The 27562-nt window shown below is 44.3% G+C and overlaps 1 protein-coding gene across 9 annotated transcripts in view; it reads right to left on the bottom strand.

Annotated features, from left to right (window-relative positions):
• Positions 1-27562, bottom strand: part of LOC113123841 (titin-like) — a 218002-nt gene that overhangs the window by 55843 nt on the left and 134597 nt on the right. For all 9 annotated transcript variants that reach the window (XM_026296157.2, XM_026296164.2, XM_026296162.2 and 6 more), the window contains 34 exons: positions 25168-25482; positions 24315-24538; positions 23596-23746; positions 23210-23491; positions 22409-22711; positions 21812-22117; positions 21328-21609; positions 16182-16369; positions 15234-15345; positions 15004-15142; positions 14244-14407; positions 14008-14159; positions 13673-13829; positions 13192-13473; positions 12112-12411; positions 11073-11366; positions 8788-10792; positions 7985-8672; positions 7620-7884; positions 7170-7496; positions 6763-7047; positions 6347-6646; positions 5948-6250; positions 5540-5815; positions 5116-5415; positions 4716-5018; positions 3993-4292; positions 3623-3910; positions 3208-3510; positions 2412-2714; positions 1985-2290; positions 1453-1740; positions 828-1118; positions 45-332 (listed from right to left, as the gene is read on the bottom strand). In XM_026296157.2, coding sequence (XP_026151942.1) covers positions 45-332; positions 828-1118; positions 1453-1740; positions 1985-2290; positions 2412-2714; positions 3208-3510; positions 3623-3910; positions 3993-4292; positions 4716-5018; positions 5116-5415; positions 5540-5815; positions 5948-6250; positions 6347-6646; positions 6763-7047; positions 7170-7496; positions 7620-7884; positions 7985-8672; positions 8788-10792; positions 11073-11366; positions 12112-12411; positions 13192-13473; positions 13673-13829; positions 14008-14159; positions 14244-14407; positions 15004-15142; positions 15234-15345; positions 16182-16369; positions 21328-21609; positions 21812-22117; positions 22409-22711; positions 23210-23491; positions 23596-23746; positions 24315-24538; positions 25168-25482 — 11070 coding nt within the window. The remainder of the gene's footprint in view (positions 1-44; positions 333-827; positions 1119-1452; positions 1741-1984; positions 2291-2411; positions 2715-3207; positions 3511-3622; positions 3911-3992; positions 4293-4715; positions 5019-5115; positions 5416-5539; positions 5816-5947; positions 6251-6346; positions 6647-6762; positions 7048-7169; positions 7497-7619; positions 7885-7984; positions 8673-8787; positions 10793-11072; positions 11367-12111; positions 12412-13191; positions 13474-13672; positions 13830-14007; positions 14160-14243; positions 14408-15003; positions 15143-15233; positions 15346-16181; positions 16370-21327; positions 21610-21811; positions 22118-22408; positions 22712-23209; positions 23492-23595; positions 23747-24314; positions 24539-25167; positions 25483-27562) is intronic.

The raw sequence follows: 27562 nt of genomic DNA, 5'->3' as shown, positions 1-27562 counted from the left end.
TACACAACATCTGGCATGACAGCTGAGTCAAGCTAATTTCATACCAAACTGGTCCTTGGCGACAACAGCGAGCTCAGTGGGCAGCCCCTCTCCAGACTCGTTGAGTGCTTTGACTCTGAACAGGTACTCCTTGCCCTCACTCAGGTTGCCAACAGTGTGTGATGTGTTCTTGCCCTTCATTATCTGCTTCCATTTGTCCTCGCCTTCACTCTGCTCTAGGACGTATGCAGTAATGTGGCTTCCACCATCGCTGATTGGCTTCTTCCAGCCCAGGGTGACTGATTCTTTGGTGGTTTTCTGGGCTTTGAAGTCTGTCACAGGACCAGGTTGTTCTGAAAGAGGAGAGGCAGGTTAAGAATGAGCACATCCCTTATGTGTAATGTAGATGGGGTTGTAGGACTCAAGTTCTTCCATTTCATATTAGATGAGCTCGACTAGTAGTCCACAAATATACACAAATAAGTATTTCAGCATTTCTCCATCATACTGTGTTTTTTTTCCTGCTGGTGTGAAGAAGACTTTAAAACACCATTTAGACTGATGTTAGGAATTAAAATGTAAAATATATAAAGACTTCAAATGACCTATTACAGGTGTTTCATTTTGACTTTATGTTGAATTGGTAATTCAAGTTTTCCAATGACATGTAGCACAGTGTTAAATGCATAAGTAACTGCAATAATCTGGTTGAGGTGTAAATGATCTGAACAAAGTTTTGGTATATGCTGGCTCTACTACTTTACACTACTTTACTAACACTTAACGGGTCTCTGTTGTATGAGAAAGTTATTGTGTTTATGAAAACAGCAAGAATGAATTGTAGCTACCTGATGCTCGGACACTGCCGGCAGTCTCACAACCTTCTCCAATGCCATAGGCATTTTCAGCCAGCACTCTAAAGCAGTAGGCCTGTCCACCCTCCAAGTTGGTGATCCGGAAGGAGGTCTTAGGACACTCTGCTGACACACAGGTCCAAGCCTTTCTCTCAGCCAGGTGTTTCTCTACTATGTAGCTCTTGACAGGGCTACCTCCATCAATCAGGGGGGCGTCCCAGGTAATCCAGGCATGGCTTCTGGAGGTTTCCTTCACAATCAGGTTCACAGGCGGTCCAGGAGAATCTGAAGGGTAGGAGAAGCAGCGGAGTTGTGGAAAATTTTAAGATTCCTAAAGTTCAGCAGATTTTTTTCTAGCTTTGTGGTAGAGATTATTTCTCACATTCCTGCTAATGTAACTCATACTTTTATACAATTTTTTTGCATAACCTTATATGGCCTTTCACAATTGTGTTCACTACAGCTGGTGTGAAAAGAGCACTGTTAAAAATGGACTGCATTGTCTTAAAAACATTTACACACCTCTATAATACTCATAAACTGTTCAACCAAATTCAGCCAGGTTTTGCTCTACATGTCTGGATTTCTATTCACCTTGAAATACATCAAACCCACTTACCAAGAACCTTAACCACAATGGTGTAGCTCTTTGAGCCACTGCTGTTCTCTAGCGTCAGGATGTATTTGCCAGCATCATATCTGTTGATGTCCTCAATCATTAGGAAGGTGTCCCAGTCTGATGTGTTAATCAGCAGGCCCTGTCTCTCCTTCAGGTTGGCATCCACCTTGATCCATGTCACCTTTGGTGCTGGACGTCCTCTCAGTGGAACATACAGCCTCATGGTGACGCCGGCTCGAAGAACTAATGCCTTTCTCAGATCGGCATCCAGCTCACCTTCAGGAGGGACTGTAGGAAAGAAAAAAAACTTGCTCACTAGTCATACATTTACATTGTTACACATTGTCTTACATTAATTAGATTACTTAATGATGCCATGGGGATTCCCAGCAAAACCAATTATGTATGCATCAAATATTTCATTGGGTACTACATTGGTTATTATTCAGTGATGTGAACCGTAAAATGGTTGATCAGAACAACTTAAAGCTTATAAAATTGATGTGATACAATAAAAAGCAGGGAAATGTACTTAGGATTTCCTTGGGCATGTGGTTTCCAGGGACCTCACTGGGCTCACTGTAGCCAATCTTGTTAACAGCAGTGACCCTGAACTGGTACTCAGTGTTGTCCATCAAGCTTGTCACCAAGAATTTGGTGGCTTGGAGTTTTTTCGGGACATTACACTTGGTCCAGTCCTCTGCAGTAGCCTGTTTACACTCCACTAAGTACCCAATGATCTCACAGCCACCATCGTATGCCGGCTTGGTCCAGCTAAGGCTGATGGAGCGCTTGGTGGAGTCGACTACCTTAGGGAAGGCAGGTGGGCCAGGAGGGTCTGGAGAATTATTAACACATTTATTGCTTTTACATTTGATGGATACTTTAATATCAAGAGATAATGTCAAAAATACAATTTATTTTGTTTTTTGAAAGTGCATTTTATAGCAGATACTCACAGACAGGGTCGATGGCCAGTGCAGCACTGGATGCGTCGCTGGGTTTGCCCAGACCGGCCTTGTTCATAGCAATGACTCTGAACTCATACTCAGAGCCCTCAGTCAGCTGAGCAGCCTTGATGGTTCTGTCGATCACTGGCCGGCGGTTGACCTTAGCCCATGTGAGTTCAGTGGCATCACGTTTTTCCACCATGTAGCCCAGGATGGGAGCCCTGCCATCATTGGCTGGGGCCTTCCAGCTGACTGTCATGGAGTCCTTCGTAATGTTGGTGATGACTGGTGGTTCACAAGGACCAGGAACATCTAAAGGAAAAGATAAGATCTAGATTATCTCCCATCAATGTTTCAATTTATCTCATCAGGCCAAAGATAAATAAATCAAACAGATGAATGTAGTCAGTCAGGAGGGAACAAACTCAGACACGTCATTATTAAAATCAGATGCATTGACCAGGCCATGAAATTTAAAGGCCCACGCAAAAATGGTGGATGACAAAAGAAAAGACTGACGGTGATGTTAATTAAATATATTTTTACATATTTAAGCCATTTTAATAATGTTTGACTCAATGTTTTGAGTCAGACCAGCTGAAATTATGCAACTGAATGTGTATTTACAAAAACATGTTAATGTTTTGTCAGTAATACCATTAAAGTAAGAATTTTTTCTATTTTTACTATATTTGGTTCTTTTGCTGTTAGAAGGTCCACTGAAAATTTTCTAAAGAGGTCGCATCAAGTGGCTGCTAAATAAACTGCAGCTTAGGGTACTCCAAATAAAGTGGTCAGAACCTACCATATGGGTTCTTGACCACGACAGCATCTGTCACAGTGGGGTCTCCCACACCATACTGGTTCTCAGCACTGACTCTGAACTGGTACTCATGTCCTTCAATGAGTTTCTCCACTGAGCAGTCCGTGATGTGTCCATGGATGTTGGAGGTGACGAGTGCCCAGTTGGCTCTGCTGGTCTCACGCTTCTCAATGATATAATTGGTAATATCAGAGCCGCCATCTGAGAGTGGGGGTTCCCATCGCAGCTTAATGCGGTCTGCAAAAACCTTGGTAATTTTCACGGAAGCTGGAGGGCCTGGTTTGTCTGCAGGGGAAAACATTTTAAGGTTATCTTTGTTTATTTGTGTGAGCAACAACAAGCAAAGATATTTGCCAGAACAAAATATGACAATAAAACAATATTAACTCTAACTTACCAAGTACCTTGACCTTGATGGTGGCATACTTAGTGCCGTTGACGTTCTCAGCGGTGATAGTGTAGTCTCCAGACTCCTTTCTAGTTACAGAGTACAGCTCCAGCAGATGGAGGTGTTTCCTCTGGGTCATCTTCATTCCCTCAGCAAGAATCAGAGGCACACCATCTTTTTTCCAGCTCACCTTGGGCAGAGGTTTGCCATACACCTCAGCGTCCAGGAAGATGTTCTCTCCAGCCTTCACCACAATCAGGTTCTTCATGTCAACACCTAGCTCCACTCGAGGGGCAACTACACAACGAGTAGACAAAAAAATTATTATTTGCCAGTAAATTAATTTATCCATCACAGTTTGCCTCAAAATGATACGTACCATTTTCTGCAATGACAGCGATTGGATCAGACAGCTCCGATGGCAGGCTGATGTTGATGGCAGTCTTGGCAATGACTCTAAACTGGTACTGTGCAGCCTCCTCCAGGCCAGTCACCACATAGTTCTCCAGCTGAATGTCCATGCAGTTGGCATTGCATCTTGTCCACTTCTCCTCTGGAAGCTTTGTGTACTCCATGTAATAGCCAATCAGCTTGCTGCCACCATCATGTTTGGGACGGCTCCACACCAGTGAGACAGAATTCTTGGTTACATCCATGGGCTCGGGTTTGCCTGGAGGGTCTGGATGGAACGAACAAAAGGGTTGTAGACTTAGTTATGTTTGAACTAGGAAGTGGGTTAAGGGTTGAACTTGAATAAAAAATGGTGTGAACCTGGTTTGTACCTCTTGCCTCAGAACTAGATTTCCCTTGCAGTAATATGGTTTCAAGCAACCAACTAAAGACTTTGTCTAGTTGTGTAAAGATTGTGCCTTAGTTGTTTCAACAACAAATTCTGCTCATATGTTTTTGTCTTGAAAAGAATTTAGAATAAAAAATTGTGAAATTTTTTGTGTAACTTTTAACAAACTAACAGGGAAAATGAGAAAGTTCGGAATTATATTTTTTCTAAAATAAAAACATATTCTCTTGATCTTGCCAAAGTTAATAATTAATTTTTAACTTCCTTTAACAAAACATGATCAACTGAGGGACACTGTCATACCAACAGCAGTCCTGGCAGTAATGAAGTCCGTCTGTTTGCAAGGTTTGCCTTGTCCAGCCTGGTTGACTGCCGACACCCTAAATGTGTACTCCAGGCCCTCGATCAAGCCAGTGCAGGTGCAGTGAGTGGCTTTGACCACAGACTCACTGGCCTTCACCCATAGAAGGCTGTTCCGCTCCTTCTTTTCAATACAATATCCATTGATGGGGCTGCCGCCGTCGCTGCTGGGACGCTCCCATGACAAGATGACAAAATCTTTGTTGACCTTGTTTACCTGCAAGTTTCTAGGCTCACTGGGAGGATCTTTGGGGAAAACAGAACAGTTAGTACTTAGTGTCAAAGGTGTAATATTGGTTATCACTAATAACACCAAAAATATAAAGTTTGGGCTCAGACTCACCAAATGGATATCTGGCAATCATCTTGTCAGAGTAGATGGGCTCAGAGATGCCGAACCTGTTCTCTGCACGCACTCTAAAGCCATACTCTTTGCCAGGTGTCAGTTTGGTCATTCTGAAGCTAGTTTTAGTGCAGGATGCAGATACAGTGACCCAGTCGCCCTGGCTGACATCACACCTCTCCACAATGTAGTTAGTGATGTTACTTCCACCGTCCTCCTGTGGGGAGTTCCAGAGCAGCGTGCAGGCATCGATGTCAAGTTCAGTGATCTCTAGAGGACCTTCAGGGGGTCCAGGGATGTCTACACATACACAAAGAATCATTAATAATGGTACTGATTAATAATTATTTGTTTTTGTTTAATTGTATTTATATGTTTTTAGTTTAGATCTAGCAGCTTCAGCAGTGTCTGTTCTCCGACTGACCCATAATGGTGACTCTTAGGATCTGGTTGACCTTGCCAGTGCTGTTCTCAGCAGAAAGACTATAGTAGCCACTGTCCTTTCTCGTCACATTCTTGATGATAAGTGAGCAGGTTGTGAGCGTCTTTACAATGGACAGTCGGTCAGAAGTCAACACATCCTCATTGCCCTGCTTCCACTTGCACACAGGATTGGGTTTACCTGCCACAATAGCCTCAATCACCATCTTGGATCCAGCTCTGAAGGTTACAATATCTGGCAGGATGATCTTGGGAGCCACTATTGAGAAAGGAAACCCCCAAAGTTTAATTAGATGATTTTGACTTCACATTTTATTTTCTGGCTTTTAACTAAACTATTTCAGCCTATCAGTATCAAATGTGTGGGAAAGTTTTAGACACAACTACTCACGCAGCTGCTCTTTGACTTCAAACACCCCCTCTGCCTCTCGAGCCAGACTAACTCCCACTGAGTTCCTGGCTGCCACTCTAAACTTGTACTTCTTTCCTTCCTTCAGACCAACCACCACAATGGTCAGATCTTTAACCACAGAATAAGGTGTCCATTTGTCCACAGGCATGCCCTCCTCCTGATAGTCTACCACATAACCATTAATCTTGGCTCCTCCGTCTCTGAGGGGCTTCAGCCAGCCAAGTGTGGCGCTGTTCTTGGTGATCTCTAACACGTCCATCTTCTTTGGAGGATCCGGTTCACCTGGATGCAACACACAGCAAATGTTATGAAAAACAAACAAAAAAATAAACCAATTCACATGCAAGAACTTATTCACACATCCACGGTGACACTCACTGATCGGATCAACGGCCAGATAGGACTTGGGTGAGTCCTGAGGAACTCCAATGCCATATTTATTGCAGGCTGTGACTCTGAAGTAGTACTCAATGCCAGGTGTCATGTTGGTCACCTTGAAGCTGGTTTTCTTCAGGTCCTCTGTGCACTTGGTCCATGTCTTCCTATCTACTTCTCGTTTCTCCACAATGTAATTGAGGATTGGGCTGCCACCATCATTCTCAGGTGGTAACCAGGACAGCTGAGCCGTGGTCTTGGTGACATTGGTTGCCTCCAGGCCACCAACAGGACCAGGAGTGTCTGCAGAATCAATTCCAGAATCAGTTTGATTGTACTGTTGCTTCATCCATGAATGTTTTTGTAAGTGAAATAAAAGGTATGTGCTATAATAATGTATTTTTTTTACTGTTTCTCACCTAGGACTTTGACACGGACAAACACAGCCTTCTCTCCAGCTGAGTTGGACAGAGTTAGCGAGTATCTTCCTGAATCCTCTCTGGTGCTCTCAGGGATGACCAGGAAGGACATAGTGTCAACCTGGTCCACATGACCCCGACGGACTACATTGTCCACACCCACGCGTCTCCAAGTAACCTTGGGAGCAGGTCTTCCTCTGATCACAGCAAAAAGCCTGATTGGACAGCCAGCCCTGACTGCAAGGCCTTTCCTTAGACTGGCATCCAGTTCTATCTCTGGAGCCTCTGTTGCCATGAAAACACATTAATGTTGAAATCATTAGTGTTAACATTTATCATGCCAAAATACAACAGATTTATTAAGGCACAGTCAGTGTTAGTCAGCTCTGTTAATAGTTCATTCTTACCCACAATATCCTTGGGGGAAACAGCCTCCTTCAAATAGGCGTGGCGTCCCCAGCCCACCTGGTTTTGAGCAGACACCTTGAACTCGTACTCCTGTTTCTCATCAAGCTGCTGGATGGTGAATTCTGTGAGCACCAATGGGCCACGAGTATCAATTCTCTTCCAGCCTTCTGTGGGTTTCTCAGGGTCTGCCTCACTTTTAAGCCTCATGTCCAGGCTGTAGCCAATGATGGGAGCACCACCATCATATACGGGTTTAGACCAGGAGAGGGTGATAGAGGTCTTGGTGCTGTCAGCCACCTTCAGGCCTGCAGGGGGACCAGGGGGCTCTGCAAGTGCAGATAGCAATCAACAGTCAATAAAATTACAGGATAATTGTAAGTAGCATCACAAATCTGAGTACATTTTTGAAAATGTAAAGCTGTGAGCTGTGACAAAAACTGTAAACTCACCAATGGGATCTTTGGCTTCAACGGGCCTGCAGGGTTTGCTGGGCTCTCCCAGGCCAACCTCATTCTCAGCCTTCACCCTAAACTGGTACTCGTGGTTGGGAATTAAATTGGTGACTTTCAGGCGTCTCTCAGAGATGGGGCTCTTGGTGCAAGGCACCCAGCGCACTGCCCTCTTCTCCTTCCTCTCCAGGATGTAGCCAGTGATTGACTTTCCTCCATCATTCTCCGGAGGAGCCCAGACCACTGTCATCTCATCTTTACTCACCTGCATCATGATAACATTAACCATGTGCACATCAAACTAGTTTTTGTAACTCATTTCTACACTGATAGAAAAACAAAAAAATGGCAGGTCTTCTACTTACCTTGGTGACTTCTGGGGCATCAGGAGGCCCAGGTCTGTTGAACTGAGTCTGAACAGTGACAGGCTTGCTCTCTGTGGCAGGGCCAGTTCCCATCTTGTTCTCAGCTCTCACTCTGAATATGTATTCATTGCCCTCCACCAGACGAGTGACATTGCAGTATGGTGTGACAACAGAGTCTGAGTATGTGGACCATACCATCCTCCTGGTCTCACATTTCTCCAGGATGTAGCTGTCTACCTCACAGCCTCCATCGTCCTCTGGAGCATCCCACACCACTCTGCATCTATCAGCTCCGATGCCAGTAACTCTGAGGTTTCTCACTGGCCCAGGGACGTCTAGGACATTAACGTTGGCATATGCTGTGAAGGTGCCAACTGAATTGGTGGCAGTGATGATGTACTTTCCAGTGTCACTGCGTTTCGACTTGGTCATAAGAAATTTGGAATAGTCAGGACCAGTCTCACAACTGATTCTAGGGTTGTCTCCAACAGCCTTGTCTTTTGTCCATTTAACCTCAGGCTGGGGCTTTCCCCTTAGGGAAGCCTCCATCCTTACTGACTCTCCAGCCTTCACTGTCAGAGTTCCAGCCAGCTTCAGATCAATGACAGGTTTCTGAATCTCATCCTTCACCAGAATATCAGGAAGTCTCACCCAGGCACTCTCACCTCCTTCATTAACTGTTTGCACCCTGTACAGCAAATGATAAGGATTATTTTAAAGTTATATTAGACTGGAATACATCTGAGTGTCGAAACAACCTGCAAAAGCAGCAGTGTTTTAAAAGAAAGGATATAGTGACTTACCTGAATGTGTATATCTGGTTCTCCACACACTTGTCAGCCAGGAAGAAGGTGTTTGTGAGAGTTCCAGTGTTGAGCTTCTGCCACTCCTCAGCATCTTTGGCTTTGCATTCCAGGTTGTAGGAAAGGTTAGGGCTGCCACCATCATAGTCAGGCTTCCTCCATCTTAGATAGACATGGTTCTTACCAATGTCAGTGGCTCTGAAGTTCTCAGGCTCACCAGGTTTCTCAATGCGGTCAATGGCCAACACAGGGGTCTTGGTCTCCACAGAAGGCCCAGGTCCTATCTTATTCTCAGCACAGACACGGAACAGATACTCATGGCCCTCCATCAGCTTGGCCTTGATCTTGCGATTGGTACAGTTGGACGTGATCATAGACCACATGGGAATACTGGGCTCACGACACTCTACAATGTAGTTGGTGATCTCAGACCCACCGTTGTCTTTAGGGGCCTCCCAGTTGATCATGCATGAGTCCTTGGTGACATAGTTCACATGCAGGTTCTGGCACTGGCTTGGTCTGTCTAAGACATTAACTGTGATTGTGCAGGAAGCTTCACCACCCTCATTTGAAGCTTTCAGGACATATTTGCCATGGTCTTCTCTTGTGGCCTCCTTGATCCTCAGGTGGACCACAGGGACGTTCTGAATGATGGAGACACGTTTGTTGTTCTCCAGAACTGTCTCCTCCTTTAACCAAAGCACCTCAGGGTCAGGACGGGCTTTGATGTAGCCAATGATGTTGATGTTGTGTCCAACACGCACAGTGACACGCTCACGACAGGTGGCATCCATCTCAATCTCTGGGGGGATGAGGATGTCCCGGGCAGTGATGGACTCTGGGATTTCTCTTGGCTCTCCATCTCCAATTATGTTTGAGGCACGGACTCTGAATCTGTAGGTCACACCCTCATCTAGCCCCTTCACCCTGTAGGCGCACTGTTTGATGAAGTCATCCATGTTCACCTTTTTCCAATCTTCTGTATCAGCCTTCTTCATTTCCACAGTGTAGCCTAGGATGGGGCTGCCTCCATCTTTAGTTGGTTTGGTCCAGACAAGGTCAGCTGTGGCCTTGCTGTAATCTTTAACTTTGGGGTTGACAGGGGAGCTGGGGACAGTGATAGGCCTGCAGGGTTTGCAAGGGTCAGAGATGGGAGAGGGGCCACTATAGCCAGCGATATTCTCAGCAAACACTCTGAACTCGTACTCATTGCCTTCAAACAGACCCAGGACTCTGTACCTCAGGTCTCTGCAGGGTATCTTATTGACACGGATCCACTTTCCTCCCCTGTGTCTTCGCTCAATAATGTAGCCTGTAATCTGACTTCCACCATCAGACAGGGGCATGGTCCAGCCGACTGTAACAGCATCGTCTGAGATATCTGAGATTTGTGGTTTACCAGGCGGGCTGGGTGGCATGAAGGAGTGCTGAGCAATGGTAGGCTTGCTCTCTAGAGGAGCACCAATACCCATCTTGTTTTCAGCACGAATGCGAACTACATATTCTGCTCCCTTCTGCAGGCGTGTAATCCGGAGCTGGGTGGCAAGGCTACCAGAGCTTACACCTCCCCAGGTCTCCTTGTTGGATTCTCTCTTCTCCACAATGTAGTTGGTAACAGGGCTGCCACCATCATCCTTGGGAGGACGCCATTCAATCACCATGGAGTCAGGAGTAACCTCCAGGATATTTACAGGCCCAATGGGGGCAGCAGGAACATCCAGGACAGTGACATTCAAGGCCGCTGTTTTGGTTCCAGCAGGATTGGACACAGTAAGCAGGTAGGTGCCAGTGTGGTTCCTAGTGCACTCATTAATGCTGAGTACAGTAGAGAAACTGTCAGTGTCAATCTTGACATTTCCCTTGCTAGTGATCTCCTCTCCTTCGATAGACCACTTGGCAGTGGGTACAGGGATCCCCCTCATGATAGCTGGTAACCTGATGGTAGTGCCGGCCTTCACTATGATGCCCTCGGTGAGCTTAACATCCACCTCAATGATTGGAGGCACTGTGGACATGCAGACAAGGGAGGTTACTCATGCAACTGAAAAAAACAGTTAACCAGCCAGCAGTTTACCACATAGCAGTGCCCCACATTTCTTTTTACAATTAACATTAAGTGGATCTGCTGATGCTCAGTACCATTTCAAAGCCCATTAGATTGCTGACTATAATAACAGCTACATCATTTGAAAACAAAAACTTTCTCCATTCTTAAATAAAGGATTATGATATTGTGTGAAATTCCTCTGATAAAAGAGATCTTGAGATTTCATCCTGAATCTCACCTAGTTTTTCCTGGCAGAGAATGGGCACTGTGGTGTCAGGTCTGCTGAGGCCAATGGCATTTTCAGCTCTCACTCTGAAGCGGTAGGTCTTTCCTTCCTCCAGGCCAGTCACATGACTCTCGGGGATGCTGACAGTTTTCCATTCATCCCACTCCTTACCCCCCTCTTCCTGATACTCTACCAGGAAACCTGTGATCTCACTTCCTCCATTGCGGTCTGGCCAGTTCCAGACCAGCCACACCTCAGTCTTGTCCACATCAACATGGTGCAGGTCTTTGGGAGGACCAGGAGGGACTTGAGGGATGGAAGAAAAGATATTTAGGTTTGAACTAGCAAGTCTGAGCATTCACAACATAGACTCAGTTCTCACTTGGTTTGTTTTCTTAAAAAGTATGTTTGAGAGTGATAGTACACAAACAATACTAACACAAAATCTGAAAGCACGACACAGTGTCACAATCAATCATTCATTCATCCAGCCATCATCTACAACCATTTATTCCTTTTTAGAGTTACAGGGATCTGCTGGAGCATATCCCAGCTCTCTTTGGGTGAAAGGCAAGGGTACACCCTGGACAGGTCACCAGTCCATCACAGGGCCACACCTAGAGACAAACAACCTCACACACTCACACTCACTCCTATGGGCCATTTAGAGTCACCAATCAACCTGACATACATGTTTTTGGACTGTGGGAGGAAACCAGAGTACCTGGAGAAAACCCACGCAAGCACAAGGAGAACATGCAAACTCCACACAGAAAGGCCCCTGATGGGTTTCAAACCAGGAACCTTCTTGCTGTGAGACAACAGTGCTAACCACTTATCCACCGTGCTGCCCATAATCAATCATATCTACTTAAATATCCATTTGGTTCTGTTGTGGTACTCGAAAAACAATCAAAAGCAAGCAGCATTTTCCTGGTAGTAGCACTTTCTGTGTTCTAAGACCTATTGTGCATATAACCCAGGACACAATATTCCTCTGATTATTTGTTGGCTGTGCTGTTACTCACACAGTGGGTTCATTGCTACTCACACAGTGGGTTCATTGCTTTGATGGCCTTTGGCGTCTCGACAAACTCGCTGCGGCCGCACCGGTTCTCAGCAGCAACTCTGAACGTATAGGATCTCCCCTCCATCAGATGTTTCAGCGTCATGCTGCGCTTTTTGGATGTGGAACTGACAGGGACCCACTGAGTGGATGCTGTGTCTTTTTTCTCCACAACAAAGTTAGTGATGCGAGTACCACCGCTGTCCTCTGGGTCCTTCCAGGAGAGGTACGCAGAGTCACTCCTGACATCAGACACCCGGAGTTGCTGAATGGGACCAGGTTTATCTGAAGAAAACACAAGGAATGGCACATAATTGTTGAGCTTGAATTTTCAGAAGTAGCAGTATTTCATCACTAGGTCTGTCCCGAGTCAGGGGCTGCATCCTTTTAAGGTTGCATTTGTAGGCTGATTGTGTCACAGTGTCATGACAAGGCTGTCCCATTTTGAAGGCTCCTTCAAATGCGGTCTTCTTTCCTCGGGAAATGAAGGCTGCATCTGATGTATCCTTCACAGCCAAACATATCCCAAGATTCTTTGCGAAAGTTGACAAAAACCGAACATATCGCATACAAGTGGCGAGACAGTGACCGTGAAAATACAATTACCCAAGTTAAAAGTGCAATTACTGTAGTAAACTAACATACTAACATTAGCTAAAGTTTACATTGTTGGTCAAAAGTAACTTCACACAATGAGATACATCGCTCGCCGACGCTCAAGGCGAAGCATCTCATTTTCTACCAAAATTATATAAATCAAGAAAAAAAAACATTTCTATTGATTTAGGACAGCTGTGAAAGTTGCTAGGCAAGAGAAGCGGAGCTTTGCAACTCAGTGGTAGGGGCAGGAACAGTTGGTGATGCAATTAGAAAGCCCTCCATAGAGAAGCCTGAGCCCTCAGTGTCATCTCGGCTCAGCCCTTTGGCTCAGCCTTTGTAGACCGCGTCCTTTGAAGGATGCAGCCCCTGAATTGTTAGTCAGCGAGACGACTGATCATCCTCACCAAACATATACAAAAGTGCCATTCATGTATTTAGTGTGTAAACTATTTATGCAGTTTTTACCGAGGACCAGCACAGTGCAGGTGACAGTCTTTGATCCTACTGGGTTCTCCACAGTTAGGGTGTAGTCTCCACAGTCGCCACGGTTACAGAACCTCATCTCCAGCTTGGTGCCTGCCTGGTTGGTCTCAATATCGGCCCTGGTGGGCACCTCAGTGTCATTCTTCTTCCAGGTGACCGTGGGAAACGGGACACCTTTGATGGCAGCCATTAGTGTGATGTGAGTGCCAGCCATGGCTTTCACTTCTCGGGTCATTCCAGCATCCAGAATCAGTTCTGGGGGTTCTGAGGGGGTGACAATGTTTTAAAAGTGCATAAGAGACATAAGCGGGAAATACATGGGAAATAGGGAAATTTCTCATCATTAATACCCTGTTTCATACACAGCACTTCTTTCTTGACAATTGGTAATCATCTTGGTGACAAGATGGTAACTTTACTTATCTGGAGGTCATAATGCTGTACACCTGGCAGGATGACTCACCAAATCTGTCTTGCACTCTGATAGGTTCCATCACGTTAGCTGGGTCAGACTCTCCGGCAGCATTGACAGCCATCACTCTGAAGCGGTATAAAGCACCTTCATCCAGGTTTATCACCTTAAATTTGGTCTCCTGGCAGGAGTCAGGAGTGTGGTTCACCTGAGAACACCATAAGGACAAGAGTTCAGCAACACTAAACTTTAAGTTTAATCAGATGCAGTGCAAATGTCATGAGGTTCTTAAAATCAAATGCCTTGGGGAGCAAATTTCACAGTACTTCACAGTAGTAGTAGATTCCACAGTAGTAGATTTCATGGCAATTGGATACCAGCCTCACCTTGTGCCACTCTGCCTCTCCAGCCTTCTGGAACTCCAGCAGATATCCAAAGATCTTTCCTCTGCCAGTATCAGTAGGTGGCTCCCATGACAAGGTCACTGAATCCTTCGTGAAGTCAACAGCCTGCAGATTCACTGGTGGACTGGGTTTCACTGTGGCAAGGCACAGAGAGGAATTCCTGTTAGTGGTCAATCCAGTAATAGTAATAAAATAAGTTGTTCATGAGCTGAACCTACCAATGGGATCTTTAGCAAAGACGGGTTTGGATGGTGGGCTTGGGTCTCCAGCTCCCACTTCATTCTCAGCACTGACTCTGAACTCGTACTCACAGCCTTTCAGCAGCTCGGTAACCCAGTACTCCACCTTCGGATGGATTCTCTCTGTGTTGCAGCGAACCCACCTGGAGGCACGAAGGTTACAGCTAATCTATTGACCACCGACAAACATCCTGTATTGAACATTTTAGCCACATTATGTCAATGTATTGACTGCATGTGGACAAAAAAAATAAAGCTCAGTATTTAAAGAAACAACCTTGTTTTCATATGATACTTACTTATACTGTTCTATGCAGACCAACCAAAGAATTAGTCAGTTAAGTCATAAATCAACAATATTGATCATTTGTTTAGGTAATTAATAAAAAAAATTGTCATTAAGGTGTCCTGATTTTCTATTTTGTATTACTGAATATCTTTGGGTCAGGCATCTCAGGAAATCACTTTGGGATTATTTTTCCACAATTCTGGACAATTGCCGAATGATTTATGTAATTAAATTTGAATGTCCTAACTTTGTAGTTTCAGAGGCAACATTTTTAAGCAGAGGCCTTTTTCTCAAAATAAGGCAAACCTTCAGAATTTAAATTTCTCTGAAACTCGCTTATTTTTTTTTTACATATTGTACATTTGCTGTAGAAGGAGATAAACTAAAACTGCAGGCATACTTTCACCCTGCAAACCATAGACATTTCAAGAGCTGTGTGTATTTTTGCACCTGTTTGCCATGGTCTCCTTCCTCTCCACAATGTAGCCTGTGATTGGTTTCCCTCCATCAGCAGGTGGCTCCCAGCTGATCAGGGCAGAGTCGTGGTAAACCTCCTTCACAATGGGCTGTTTAGGAGCATCAGGCGCCTCTGCAATGGACACAGCGTAACATGGTCACACTCATCAGACAGCAGGCATACACCTAGGTACAGACTATAGTCAGTGTTTGCCAGGACTTACTGAAGATGTCTCTAGCCTTGGTCTCTTTAGACAGGAGAGGGTCGCTGATGCCATAGATGTTCTGAGCCATGATCCTAATGATGTAGTCACGACCCTCAATCAACTTCGGTACCTGAAGCAACAGATAGTGGGAGGATGACATCAGTCCTCAAGTCCTAATTTTACTGACTGATTCTTTGATCACATAGTTCCTAATGCAAATCAAACGTTCAGCTGCTTGTGCTGAGCATCCCGTATTGGATCAGCACTGGCATGACTACAGTTTTTGACACCCAGTTCTAATCACATTCATCATCCACGACCTGTGTGTATTACAGTTCATTTGGTCTTATTGTATGTTCATTACATACAAAAAACAAAAACGGTCCAGTGGATTTGTCCATCCAGCCATCCATCATCTGTATCCTTCTTATTACTATTTAGGGTCATAGAAATCTGCTGGAGCCTATCCCAGCTCTTCTTGGGCTAAAGGCAGGGGTACACCCTAAACAGATCACCAGTAGTCTTTTTCCATTTTCAATATTATTGTAATACAATTTCTTTTCTGAGAGGTGACAGAGAGAGATGAGGGGTACGAACAATCTAGGCTCAGAATCACTTTGCTCGTATCATTTGGCTACCAGTGCACTACTGATTTTTATACCTTAAATCAGTTTCTGGACGTTCTGTGTATATTTTTATGGTTAAATATTCGACAAATAGAAAAATAAATTATTGTTACACCCTTCAGCTCTCTGTGTGTCTGTTTGTATATATGCATGTAAAAGTAACTGTAAAGCCAGAAAATAAAACATCTTTATTATCTTTATCTTTCTGTGTTTTATATGAAAATGAATACAATAAAGAATTATGAAAATTCAATCATCTTAAAATTCCACTTTTTACGTATAGGTTTTAGTTGTGGATAAACTCTGTCCACCAGCAGAGTATCCATAGTTTTGTCCTCACCCTGCAGGTGGTCCTGGTGCAGGATGAAGTGACAGGCATCCACAGGTCTCTGTTGGTGTCTCTCTTCTCAACAATGTAGTTGGAGACAGCGCAGCCTCCATCATCCAGAGGAGGTTTCCAGGAAATCACCATGTAGTTCCTGTAGATCTCGTCAAACACCACAGGACCCTCTGGAGGCTGAGGACGGTCTGACAGGAGGAAGCATTCACATAAGTGACTCCCTGGTTTATTTGATACCAAGAATAAAATGGCTTTATTTTCTTTCACATACTTTCTTTTTTATTGGATTAAAAAAGTGTGGAAAAAAAATTGTGAAAGGGAGGAAAAATGTTTTTTCCTGGGTCTGTTCTCTTTTGTCTATAATCTTTGCCTTGAGGGAAAAAAAATACATTATTGCTGCAGCAGATGGAATCTCTATTGTCCAGCCATGTTTACTGTGTGCAGGACAGAAAACCAGAGTCTGGGTTCTTATTTCACACACCCCTTCATTCCTTACACAGGAATGAACTATTTGAAGATTTTCAATCAGGATTTAGAGCACATCATAGTACAGAAACAGCACTGTTGAAAGTTACCAATGATCTTCTCTTAGCCTCAGATAATGGACTTGTTTCTATACTTGTCCTCCTAGACCTTAGTGCTGCATTTGACACCATTGACCACAACATCTTATTACAGAGACTGGAGCATGTGATTGGTATCAGAGGAACAGCGTTAAAGTGGTTCCAATCCTATTTATCGGACAGATTCCAGTTTGTTCATGTCCATGATGAACCTTCCACACGAACAAAAGTTAGTTATGGAGTTCCACAAAGCTCCGTGCTAGGACCAATTCTGTTCACCCTGTACATGCTTCCTTTAGGATATGTCATTAGGAAGCACTCTATTAATTACCACTGCTATGCAGATGACACTCAGTTATATCTATCTATTAAACCTGTTAACACAAACTAGTTAACCAGACTTCAAGCCTGTCTAACTGACATCAAGGCCTGGATGACCAGTAACCTTTTACTTTTAAACTCAGAGAAAACAGAAGTCATTATATTTGGGCCAAAAAATCTCAGAAATAACTTTTCTAAAATTATAGCTACTCTAGATGGCATAGCCCTGGTCTCCAGCACTACTGTAAAAAACCTTGGAGTTATTTTTGACCAGGAAATGTCCTTTAACTCACACATAAAACAAATCTCTAGAACTGCATTCTTTCACCTGCGCAACATTTCCAAAATTAGGAACATCCTGTCTCAAAATGATGCAGAAAAACTAGTCCATGCATTTGTTACCTCAAGGCTAGATTACTGTAACTCATTACTATCTGGATGTCCCAATATCTCCATAAAAAGCCTCCAATTAATCCAGAATGCCGCAGACAGAGTCCTCACAAGAACTAGCAAGAGAGATCATATTTCTCCTATATTGGCTTATCTTCATTGGCTCCCTGTAAAATATAGAATAGAATTTAAAATCCTTCTTCTCACATACAAATCCCTTCATAATCAAGCTCCTTCATACCTTAAAGACCTCATAGTACCATATTATCCCAATAGACCACTTCGCTCTCAGAGTGCAGGTCTACTTGTGGTTCCCAGAGTTTCCAAAAGCAGACTGGGAGGTAGAGCGTTTAGTTATCAAGCTCCTCTCCTGTGGAACCAGCTCCCAGCCTGGGTTCAAGAGGCAGACACTCTCTGTACTTTTAAGGCTAGACTTAAAACCTTCCTCTTTGACAAAGCATATAGTTAGGGCTGGCTTCAGGCAACCCTGAACCATCCCTTAGTTATGCTGCTATAGGCCTAGACTGCCCGAGGACCATCGGTGCACTGAGCTCCCCTACCCTAACCCCCCCCCCTCCTCACACCTCATGTATATTCCACCATTGAATGTCACTAACCTTGTGCTCTCTCTCTCCCCTAGTTTGTGCTCTCTCCCTCTCTCTGTTCTCTCTCTGTACCTTCTGCAGGTGTCCCTCGTCCTGGGGCTGTATATCGCTGATGTGCAGTTACTGGCCCCACCAACCTGCAGTGTCTATTTGTTGTTTATTGTTGCTGTTCTTTTCTCTCTGCTCTATCCACTCACCCCAACCGGTCGAGGCAGATGGCCGCCCAAACTGAGCCTGGTTCTGCTGGAAGTTTTTTCTTCCGTTAAAGGGAGTTTTTCCTCTCCACTGTCGCCAAGGGAATTGTTGGGTTTTTAGTTCTAGTTTTTGTAAAGTGCCTTGAGATGATTTGTATTGTGATTTGGCGCTATACAAATAAAATTGAATTGAAATTGAATTGAATTGAAGTGTTGTTTCACCCTCATTATATATGTTCTGAATATGCAGCGTCTCCTCCTCCTCTCTCAGTCTGAATGTCAACACTCACTGCAAACAGTGTTTTAGCTGCAGACTTCATTACCTGCACTTTGGATTATTCATTCATCCATCCATCATCTATATCTGTTGATTCCTAATTGGGACAGGTCACCAGTCCATCACAGAGAGGATTAATATTTTAGGTGATTTTAATTTGGACATAGATAATCCATTTGACACCTGTGCCCTGGAGTTTTTCAGTGTTTCAAACTGTATAAACTTTATCCAACATGTCACTATGCCTAATCACAACAGAGGCCACACCTAGAGACAAACAACCTCACACCCTCATACTCACTCCTATGGGCAATTTAGAGTCACCAATCAACCTAACATGCATGTTTTTGGATTGTGGGAGGAAACCGGAGTACCTGGAGAAAACCCACGCAAGCACAAGGAGAACATGCAAACTCCACACAGAAAGGCCCCTGATGGGTTTCAAACCAGGAACCTTCTTGTTGTAAGGCACCAGTGCTAACCCCTAAGCCACCATGCTGCCCTGTTTTAAATCAGTTGGTTAATTTTTTTAATTCTCTTAGTATATTTGAAGCACTTCAATCAGGATTTAGGACAAATCACAGCACTGAGACGGCACTGGTTAAGGTCGTCAGGTCTATTACTGGCATGAAGAATCTTTCAGTCTTAGTATTACTTGATTTAAGTGCCTTTGATACAGTAGATCACTCAACTCTTTTAAACAGACTCCACGACATGGTTGCTCTCACTGGCACTGTTCTAAATTAGCTCTGATACTAGCTTAAAGAATTCTCTATTAGTCTGGGAGAATGTTCCTCCAAAAGCTATAGAATGATTTGTGGTGTACCACAAGGTTCTATTTTAGGCCCCACTCTCTTTAATCTTTATATGTTACCTTTCGGAAACATCATCAGAAAGCATGGCATATATTTCCATAGATATGCAGATGACACACAGTTTTATGTCACTGTGTCTCCAGAGGACTCGGGGCCCATTGCTGCACTCTTTAAATGCATCTCAGATATCAAGATTTGGATGGCAGAAAACTTTTTGCAGCTAAACCAGGACAAAACTGAAAAAGAACTTGCATCCATTACAACTCCTCCAGAGCTTAGCTGCACATCTTCTGACCAAGATCAGAAGGAGAGATCACATCAGTCTTATTTTAAGGTCTCTGCACTATCTTACCAATAAGCGTTAGAATAGATTTTAAGGTTCTTTTATTGGTTTTTAAAGCTCTGAAAGGTCTTGGTCCTTCTTATTTACTAGAATTGCTTTCACCTTATGATCCCTCCCGGTCTCTCAGGTCTACTCTGGCCTCTTAACTGTCCTCACTGTTAGGACAAAAACCCATGGTGAGGCATCATTTTATCACTGTGCCCCTTGTCTGTGGAACAGCCTCCCTGAAGACCTGAGGACGGCTGCAACTGTGGACATTTTTGAGAACAGATTCAAGAACTACCTTTTGCACTGGCTTGTAATTAACTAGTATTTATATTACTATTTGACAATTTAATCACCAACATATTTACACTTATACAATTTCATTCTGTTCTACTCATTTATACAGCATAGTCATGTATGTGTATTTAGAAATATATAAATGTATGTATTTGTTTCTGTACAAAGCAGTTAATTTAAAGCCGGAGATTAAAAGGTAGGTCTTGAATCTGTTCTTAAAAATGTCCACAGTTGCAGCCATCCTCGGTCCTCAGATATATCAGTCTCTGAGTAATGAATCTATATATGAGTTTCACTTTTTGAATTCAATTACTGAAGTAAATCAACTTTTGATATGTTAATTTACTAAGATGCACCTGTATGTATGTTGATAATTGTATCTGTTTATGTATATATAAAATATGTGTATGTACATTTTTGTAAAGCACTTTGTGTTACAGACTTATGTTGTATGAAAAGTGCTATACAAAGTTTTGATTGACTGATCAAATCAACTGAGAACTGTGTTGCAGCATTTTTACATCAAACTACACAACCAATGTTTTTAATGACAATGAACTGCAATCAAACAAAAAGGCATATGGTAACATTACATGCATGTTACTTCCTGAATTTCACATCATGTTTGATTGGTTTGGTGGTTTCCTTAGGGGAACCAATGTCATCAAAAAACCATGAATCAGTTATGAAACATGTAGGGAATTACACTGCGGTGACAGACCAAGTGTAGTACGCAGACTGGCAATGGTGTTGTCTGTACATTCTAGGAACTTTGCATTTTGAGCCAGGTTAGCTTCCTTCTCTCTTGAGTTGGTGTTTCTTAACTTTCATATCTCATGTATGTTAGAGAAATTAAAATGTTTAACCTCCTGTGACCTAATCCACCTTACTTTAGTATAACTGAAACACTTCTGAATAGGGCCTATTGTGTATTGTGGAAATATAATTGTTGCTCTCAGTGAGCACAGTTTGCTCTGACCTTGACTATTTGATAAGGGCCCAGACGTCTTTCTGTGAGAAATCCCCTCCCTTTTGTATTTCCATGAAAACTGATGTGTTGGGCTGCAAGCAGCCAGTGATCCTCATGCTGTACCAAGGTGCTGTGTGACTGTTACTCCTTGCAAGTAAAACTTCTATATAATCTTACCGAAGTTCGTCCTCTGAGTCTATTTGTTAAAAGAATTTACCTAACAATGTATTTCTAATCAGTGGATCCAGTATAAGCCCTTTTTTCAGCCCTTCATAATTGCTGATATTAGGTAAACGCTATAAAAATCAACTCTCTCATTGTACTTTTTAAACCTGCACAAGTCCAAGTAGCTGAGAATTTTCAGTTGTAGCTGAGCAGTGACTCACCGACCACAGTGATGGTGCAGATTCCTTTGCGAGTCCCAGCGGCGTTCTCCACACCGACGCAGTAGCGGCCACTGTTTTCTCTCTTGGCCTTGCTGATGTTGAGGCTGAGGTGGCGGGCGGTGCTGTGGAGGACGATCCCCTCATCTGCCTTCAGCTCCTCATCATTCTTTATCCAGGTGATCACTGGCGGTGGTTTTCCACTGTATCGTCCTGACAGCATGCAGCTATCTCCCACCTTCACCATTATTTTGTCCCTGAAGTCCAGGTCCAGAGTGGGTGGTTCTGAGAGTGGCAAACAATTCAAAAGTTTGAAGATTTTGTTTTACTTTACTGGGATTGATTTGTATGTGCTGTTGTATTACTGACTGATAAAGCAGACAATAAAATTACTGAAATAACAGTTTGTACAGCCAGCAGAATTATTGCCAATAACTATAACTTGGCATGAACAGAACAGTGATCATGCTGTTGTGCTGTCACTCACCAAGCTCATCCTTGCACTGCACAGGTTTGGTGGCAAAAGATGGTTTGCCCTGTCCCACCTGGTTGACGGCAGAGGCTCTGAACTCGTGGCTTGAGCCTTCTTTCAGTCCTGTCAGTGTGAACGTTCTGTCCATCAGTTTGTCCTGTCCACCTACTCGAGTGAAGTTGTCCTTCCCGATCACCCGAGACTCGAGGATGTACTGGGTGACTTCTGCTCCGCCGTCGTATTTTGGTGGTCTCCAGGCAACAGAAATGGAGTCCTTGGTAATGGCAGTGACGATGAGGTCCTCTGGACGTCCAGGCACAGCTGGTGATGACATGGACACAAACGTGACGAGATACATTCCTGCTTAACTCGCTTTTTAGGGCTTTATGTGCTTGACTGTTACTCAGTGAATATTCTGAATGATGTATTGATGTAATGAATTTAAGTGAGAGGACAGACAAAAAAAATTATCAATGACATCTCCTCACTGAAAAATCTTGAATCTCTGAATGTACAAGAAGAAAAAAAAAGTTCTATGCAGACATTTTCACAGCTGATTCTTGTGTTAGTTTTTTTTTTTTTTTAATATTTCAAGTTCTGTGTCTGACTTACAGATGGGGTCCTGGATGAGAACCATCTTATCAGTCTCAATGAAAGGCCCCATGCCGATGATATTCTCAGCCGCAATCCTGAAGAAGTAGCCTTTGCCATCATTGAGCCCCTGCACCACGGCATTGTTCCGTGTCACTGTGTAGGTCACTGCTGTCCAGCCCCTGCGGTCTGACTCCCTCTTTTCAATGATGTAGTTGGTGATGGCTGAACCGCCATCGTCCTCGGGGGTGTACCAGGTCAACTTACAGGAGTCGGTGGTCAGGTTCTCTCCGGCAAAGGGAAGACCAACTGGTCCGGGGACATCTTGGGGAGGAGAAAGAGAAGACTGAAAAACTGGATCTTAAATGCAGTATCTTACAAAAAGACAATGAATCTGGGAGATCTCATTTTAAAGATGTACATTTTGTGTTTTATTTTAGGTCCTTGCTGTAGGCTGCTGTGTAAGAGATCCAACAGGACCTTTTAAATGCTGAAGATATAGTCATCAAGTGGCATTAAATGTAACAATTTAAACCTCTCTATGAAACTGGATCCAGTTTTAACAAAAAGCTGGATGAAAAAAATGGAAAGTTCAGGATGCAACTAATTTATTTAGAACAAGAACTAAACAGAAGACATGGAGTCAAAGCAGAAAATGTTGAAAGTTTGAGAAATGTGAAGTATATTAAAGGTATGTGTGGACATAATGTATGCACAGATATATGTGCATGTGCACAGCAGTCCTGCATGCAGTCTGATCTTTTAACCTAATTTGAGCCACTGATAAGAGGCCAACTTTTCAGAAGAACTTTGTGGACTCACCCAGGACCTCAACAATTACAGCCTTCTTCCTCTCTCCTCCCTCATTCTTGGCGCTCAGTGTGTAGATGCCCTGGTGTTGACGTTTGCAGTTCTTGATGACCAGCGAATTGGAGATACCTGTTGTCTCCACCACGGCTTCTTTGGGCACCTCGCCGTCATCTCTGCACCAAGTGATCTGTGGGGCAGGTTTACCGGACACGTACGCAATGATGCGGATGGTGCCACCAGCATGGACCACAATCCTCTCCTTCACTGAGGCATCCAGGTCCATCTCAGGAGGAACTGGATGACAAGGTGACATTTGTTTTTAATAAAATACACTTAACATCTCATTGCCAGAAAGACTTTCTGCTGAGTTGACAGTTATGGATGGCTCAAAGCCGTACTCGTTCTGTCTTTGACCTCGATCAGCTCAGACACTAGTCCTGGGGCACCCACTCCGGCAGCATTCACAGCTCGGACTCGGAAGCGGTATAGACCACCCTCCTTCAGGCCAGCCACTACAAACTTGTTTCCTCTGATCTCTGTATCTTTGGCCTGGACAGAGATGAAGAAAAATCATTAACAACTCAGGGGCTTGTGGACTTTGAACAACTTTTGGACTATGTTCATTTTTTTAAGGAATACTTAAGACAGCAATGGAAAAACTACAAACCTTATCAAATGAGAAATGTAAGGTGAAAGACAAAGCCTAAAGGCTTTAATGTACTTTTAATGCATTTTTTGTCAGTCAAAGCAGTTCATCTCAGTGTACCTTCAGCCAACACATGTACTAGGAATCTGCTTTGACTAATATCTAACTATTCTTTAATCTACACCAATTTCCAGCTTTTCATCAGATGAGTTGCCTCGGGTGTGCTTATGTTCATGCTCTAAGAATTATATTTCACTCTGCACTTTTTTTTTCACTGTTACCTTTCCACCAACTGAGCACTGCCCAGAAAGACCAGAAACAGCACAACAGACCTGGCTAGAAAAACCTCTACGAAATAGCCATTATTCCATTTTAATGAACGTTGATGTCATATACAAAAATCATGTTGTACGGTTAAGATAAAAGAAAGAAGTCTTATTTCTTCTCATGCCATGACAACATTTTTTTTACCTTCTTCCAGCCCTCCTCGCTCTCGGGCTCCTTCTCCTCCTCAGCACCGCTCAGCAGCAGCCTCCTTTGAGCCTTCTTCTCTTCCTCCTCTTTATTCACCTCTTTGATCTCCACGATGTAGCCGGTGACCTTCGACCCTCCGTCCACCATAGGAGGGATCCACTCCAGATCCACCGTCGACTTGGTCCAGTCTGTGACCTTAGGAGTGGGCGGCCCGGGCGGCTCTGCACACACACAGGTACAGGTAGAATGTTTGGTACCAGTGTTATTACAGAAACATGGAAAAGTAGCAGTAAAATAGTAGTAGCCATTAGTAAATCATTTTAAAAATAAGGCATGTTTTACTACCTGCATTTTCATTAAACATATTCATTGATGACCTTGGAAATTTTTGTACAACAAATCAGACTCCATCCACTGAAAAAGCTCAGGACATGTGGCTGAAAGTTTCAGAAGGATTGTTTTTTGTTGGTTTATCCCAGTTTTAACAACAGCAACAGGAATGATCTAAATCTTCATTCAATCCAAGGTATGATTTATGAATTACTTTTTACTTTATATTTACAATGTTTTTTACTTCATGTCATAATCTGCCATTCATAGTTTTTTTCTTTTATTTTTATTATTTTTCCTTTCTTTTAAAATTTGAAGTCAAATCTTTTAAAATTTGTATTTTAGCTTTTATTCATTCTTCATTTATTGTTAGTATATTTCAATGAGTTGTGTTTTCTTTTACAATCTAACTCAGCCTTATTGAGTCTAGTGCTACTGGTCTGATCTGATGTGAGTGATGTTTGCTCTGCAACAGACAGGCATGTCTAAGCTTAAAGACTCAATGAACTAAAATTCTTACTGATGGGGTCTCTGCAGAGTATGGGGTCAGACGGCATGCTGGGCAGGCCACAGCCAGCGGCATTGACAGCAATGACCCTGAACTGGTACATGGCACTCTCCAGCAGGCCAGTAACATCCCAGTTGTTGCCCAGTGGCAGTGCTCGAATCGGGTCACGGGTGACGCGGGTCCAGCGCTTGCTGGTAGTCTCCTTCTTCTCAACGAAATAGCCAGTGATGGGGGAGCCGCCGTCATACTTGGGTTCCTCCCAGTTCACGGTCATCGACTCCAGACAGACGTTAGTAACAGTCGGTTTGTCACACTGACCAGGGACGGCTGCAACAGCACAGAAATCAATAATCAATACATCAGCTGTAGAGATCAGATATGATGGATTATTGAGCTTGAAAGGTGTTTTACTTTGGCTGTTTAACTGAACTCAGTACAGTACTCAGTAGTATGGTACTATGTGTACCATAATACCATCATAATATCACTAAAAATTTTAACATAATATAACACACATTAGCATAACATACAAGTTACTTAGCTGACGTTCTCGCAACACTGAACACATGCTTCACCTATTTCTGCCAGTGTATTACATATAACATATGAGAGAGAGATATGACAGCAGTAACCCATCCATCCATCCATCTTCTTCTGCTTATCCGGGGCGAGGTCACGGGGGCAGTAGCCGAATCAGGGATACCCAGACTTCCTTCTCCCTGGACACTCGCTCCAGCTCTTCCGGGGAGACACCGAGGCGTTCCCAGGCCAGCCGGGAGACATAGTCCCTCCAGCGTGTCCAGGGTCTTCCCCGGGGCCACCTCCCGGTGGGACATGCCCGGAACACCTCCCCAGGGAGGCGCCCAGGACGCATCCGAAACAGATGCCCGAGCCACCTTAACTGACTCCACTCGATGTGGAGGAGCAGTGGCTCTACTCCGAGCTCCTCCCGGGTGGCCGAGCTCCTCACCCTATCTCTAAAGGGAGCGCCCGGCCACCCTGCAGAGGAAGCTCATTTCAGCCGCTTGTATCTGCGATCTTGTCCTTTCGGTCATGACCCAAAGCTCATGATCGAAAGTAGTAGGCATGTAGATTGACCGGTAAATCGAGAGCTTCGCTTTCCGGCTTAGGTCCTTCTTCACCACAATGGACCGGTACACCGACCGCATTACTGCTGCCGATGCCCCGATCCGTCTGTCAATCTCACGTTCCGTCCTTCCCTCACTCATGAACAAGACCCCGAGATACTTAAACTCCTCCACCTGAGGCAGGATCTCTCCCCTGGCCTGGAGATGGCAAGCCACCTTTTTCCGGTTGAGTACCATGGCCTCGGACTTGGAGGTGCTGATTTTCATCCCAGCCACTTCACACTCGGTTGCAAACTGCCCCAGCACACACTGGAGATCCTGGCTCGATGGAGCTAACAGGACAACATCATCCGCAAAAAGCAGAGATGAAATCCTGTGGTCCCCAAACTGGACTCCCTCCAGCCCCTGGCTGCGCCTAGAAATTCTGTCCATAAAAGTAATGAACAGTACTGTTGACAAAGGGCAGCCCTGCCGGAGTCCAACGCACACTGGGAACAGGTCTGACTTACCACCAGCAATGCGAACCAAGCTCCTGCTCTGTTTGTACTTTCTGACTAAATACTTTCCATCAGGCTCAGCTGCTCAGACCGGATAGCCCTCAGCAAAAGGGCCCCGGACCCCATACTCCTGGAGCACCTACCACAGGATGTCACGAGGGACCCGGTTGAATGCCTTCTACAAGTCCACAAAACACTGGTGTGAACTGGTTGGGCAAACTCCCATGAACCCTCAAGAACCCTCGAGAGGGTGTAGAGCTGGTCCAGTGTTCCACGGCCGGGACGGAAACCGCATTGTTCCTCCTGGATCCGAGGTTTGACCACAGGTCAGATCCTCCTCTCCAGCACCCTGGCATAGACCTTCCCTGGGGGGCTGAGGAGTGTGCTCCCTCTGTAGTTGGAACACACCCTCCGGTCCCCCTTCTTAAACAGAGAAACCACCACCCCAGTTTGCCATTCCAGGGGTACCGTCCCCGAACGCTATGCGATGTTGCGTTTCAGCCATGACAGCCCAACAACATCCAGAGACTTGAGGTACTCGGGGCGGATCTCAATCCACCCCCAGTGCTTTGCCACTGAGGAGCTGCCGAACTACCTCAGTGACTTCGGCTTGGGTGATGGATGGCTCAGCTTCCAAAATCCCCAGCCCCTGCTTCCCTTATGGAAGACATGTTGACAGGATTGAGGAGATCCTCGAAGTATTCCTTTCACCGTCCGACAATATCCCCAGTCGAGGTCAGCAGCTCCCCACTTTCACTGTAAACAGTGTTGGTAGAGCACTGTTTCCCCCTCCTGAGGCACCGGACGGTTTGCCAGAATCTC

Source organism: Mastacembelus armatus, chromosome 21 (assembly GCF_900324485.2).
Source record: "Mastacembelus armatus chromosome 21, fMasArm1.2, whole genome shotgun sequence".
Lineage (NCBI taxonomy): Eukaryota > Metazoa > Chordata > Actinopteri > Synbranchiformes > Mastacembelidae > Mastacembelus > Mastacembelus armatus.
The sequence above is the reverse complement of the archived record's forward strand: the minus strand, read 5'-3'. Positions and strand labels throughout refer to the sequence as shown.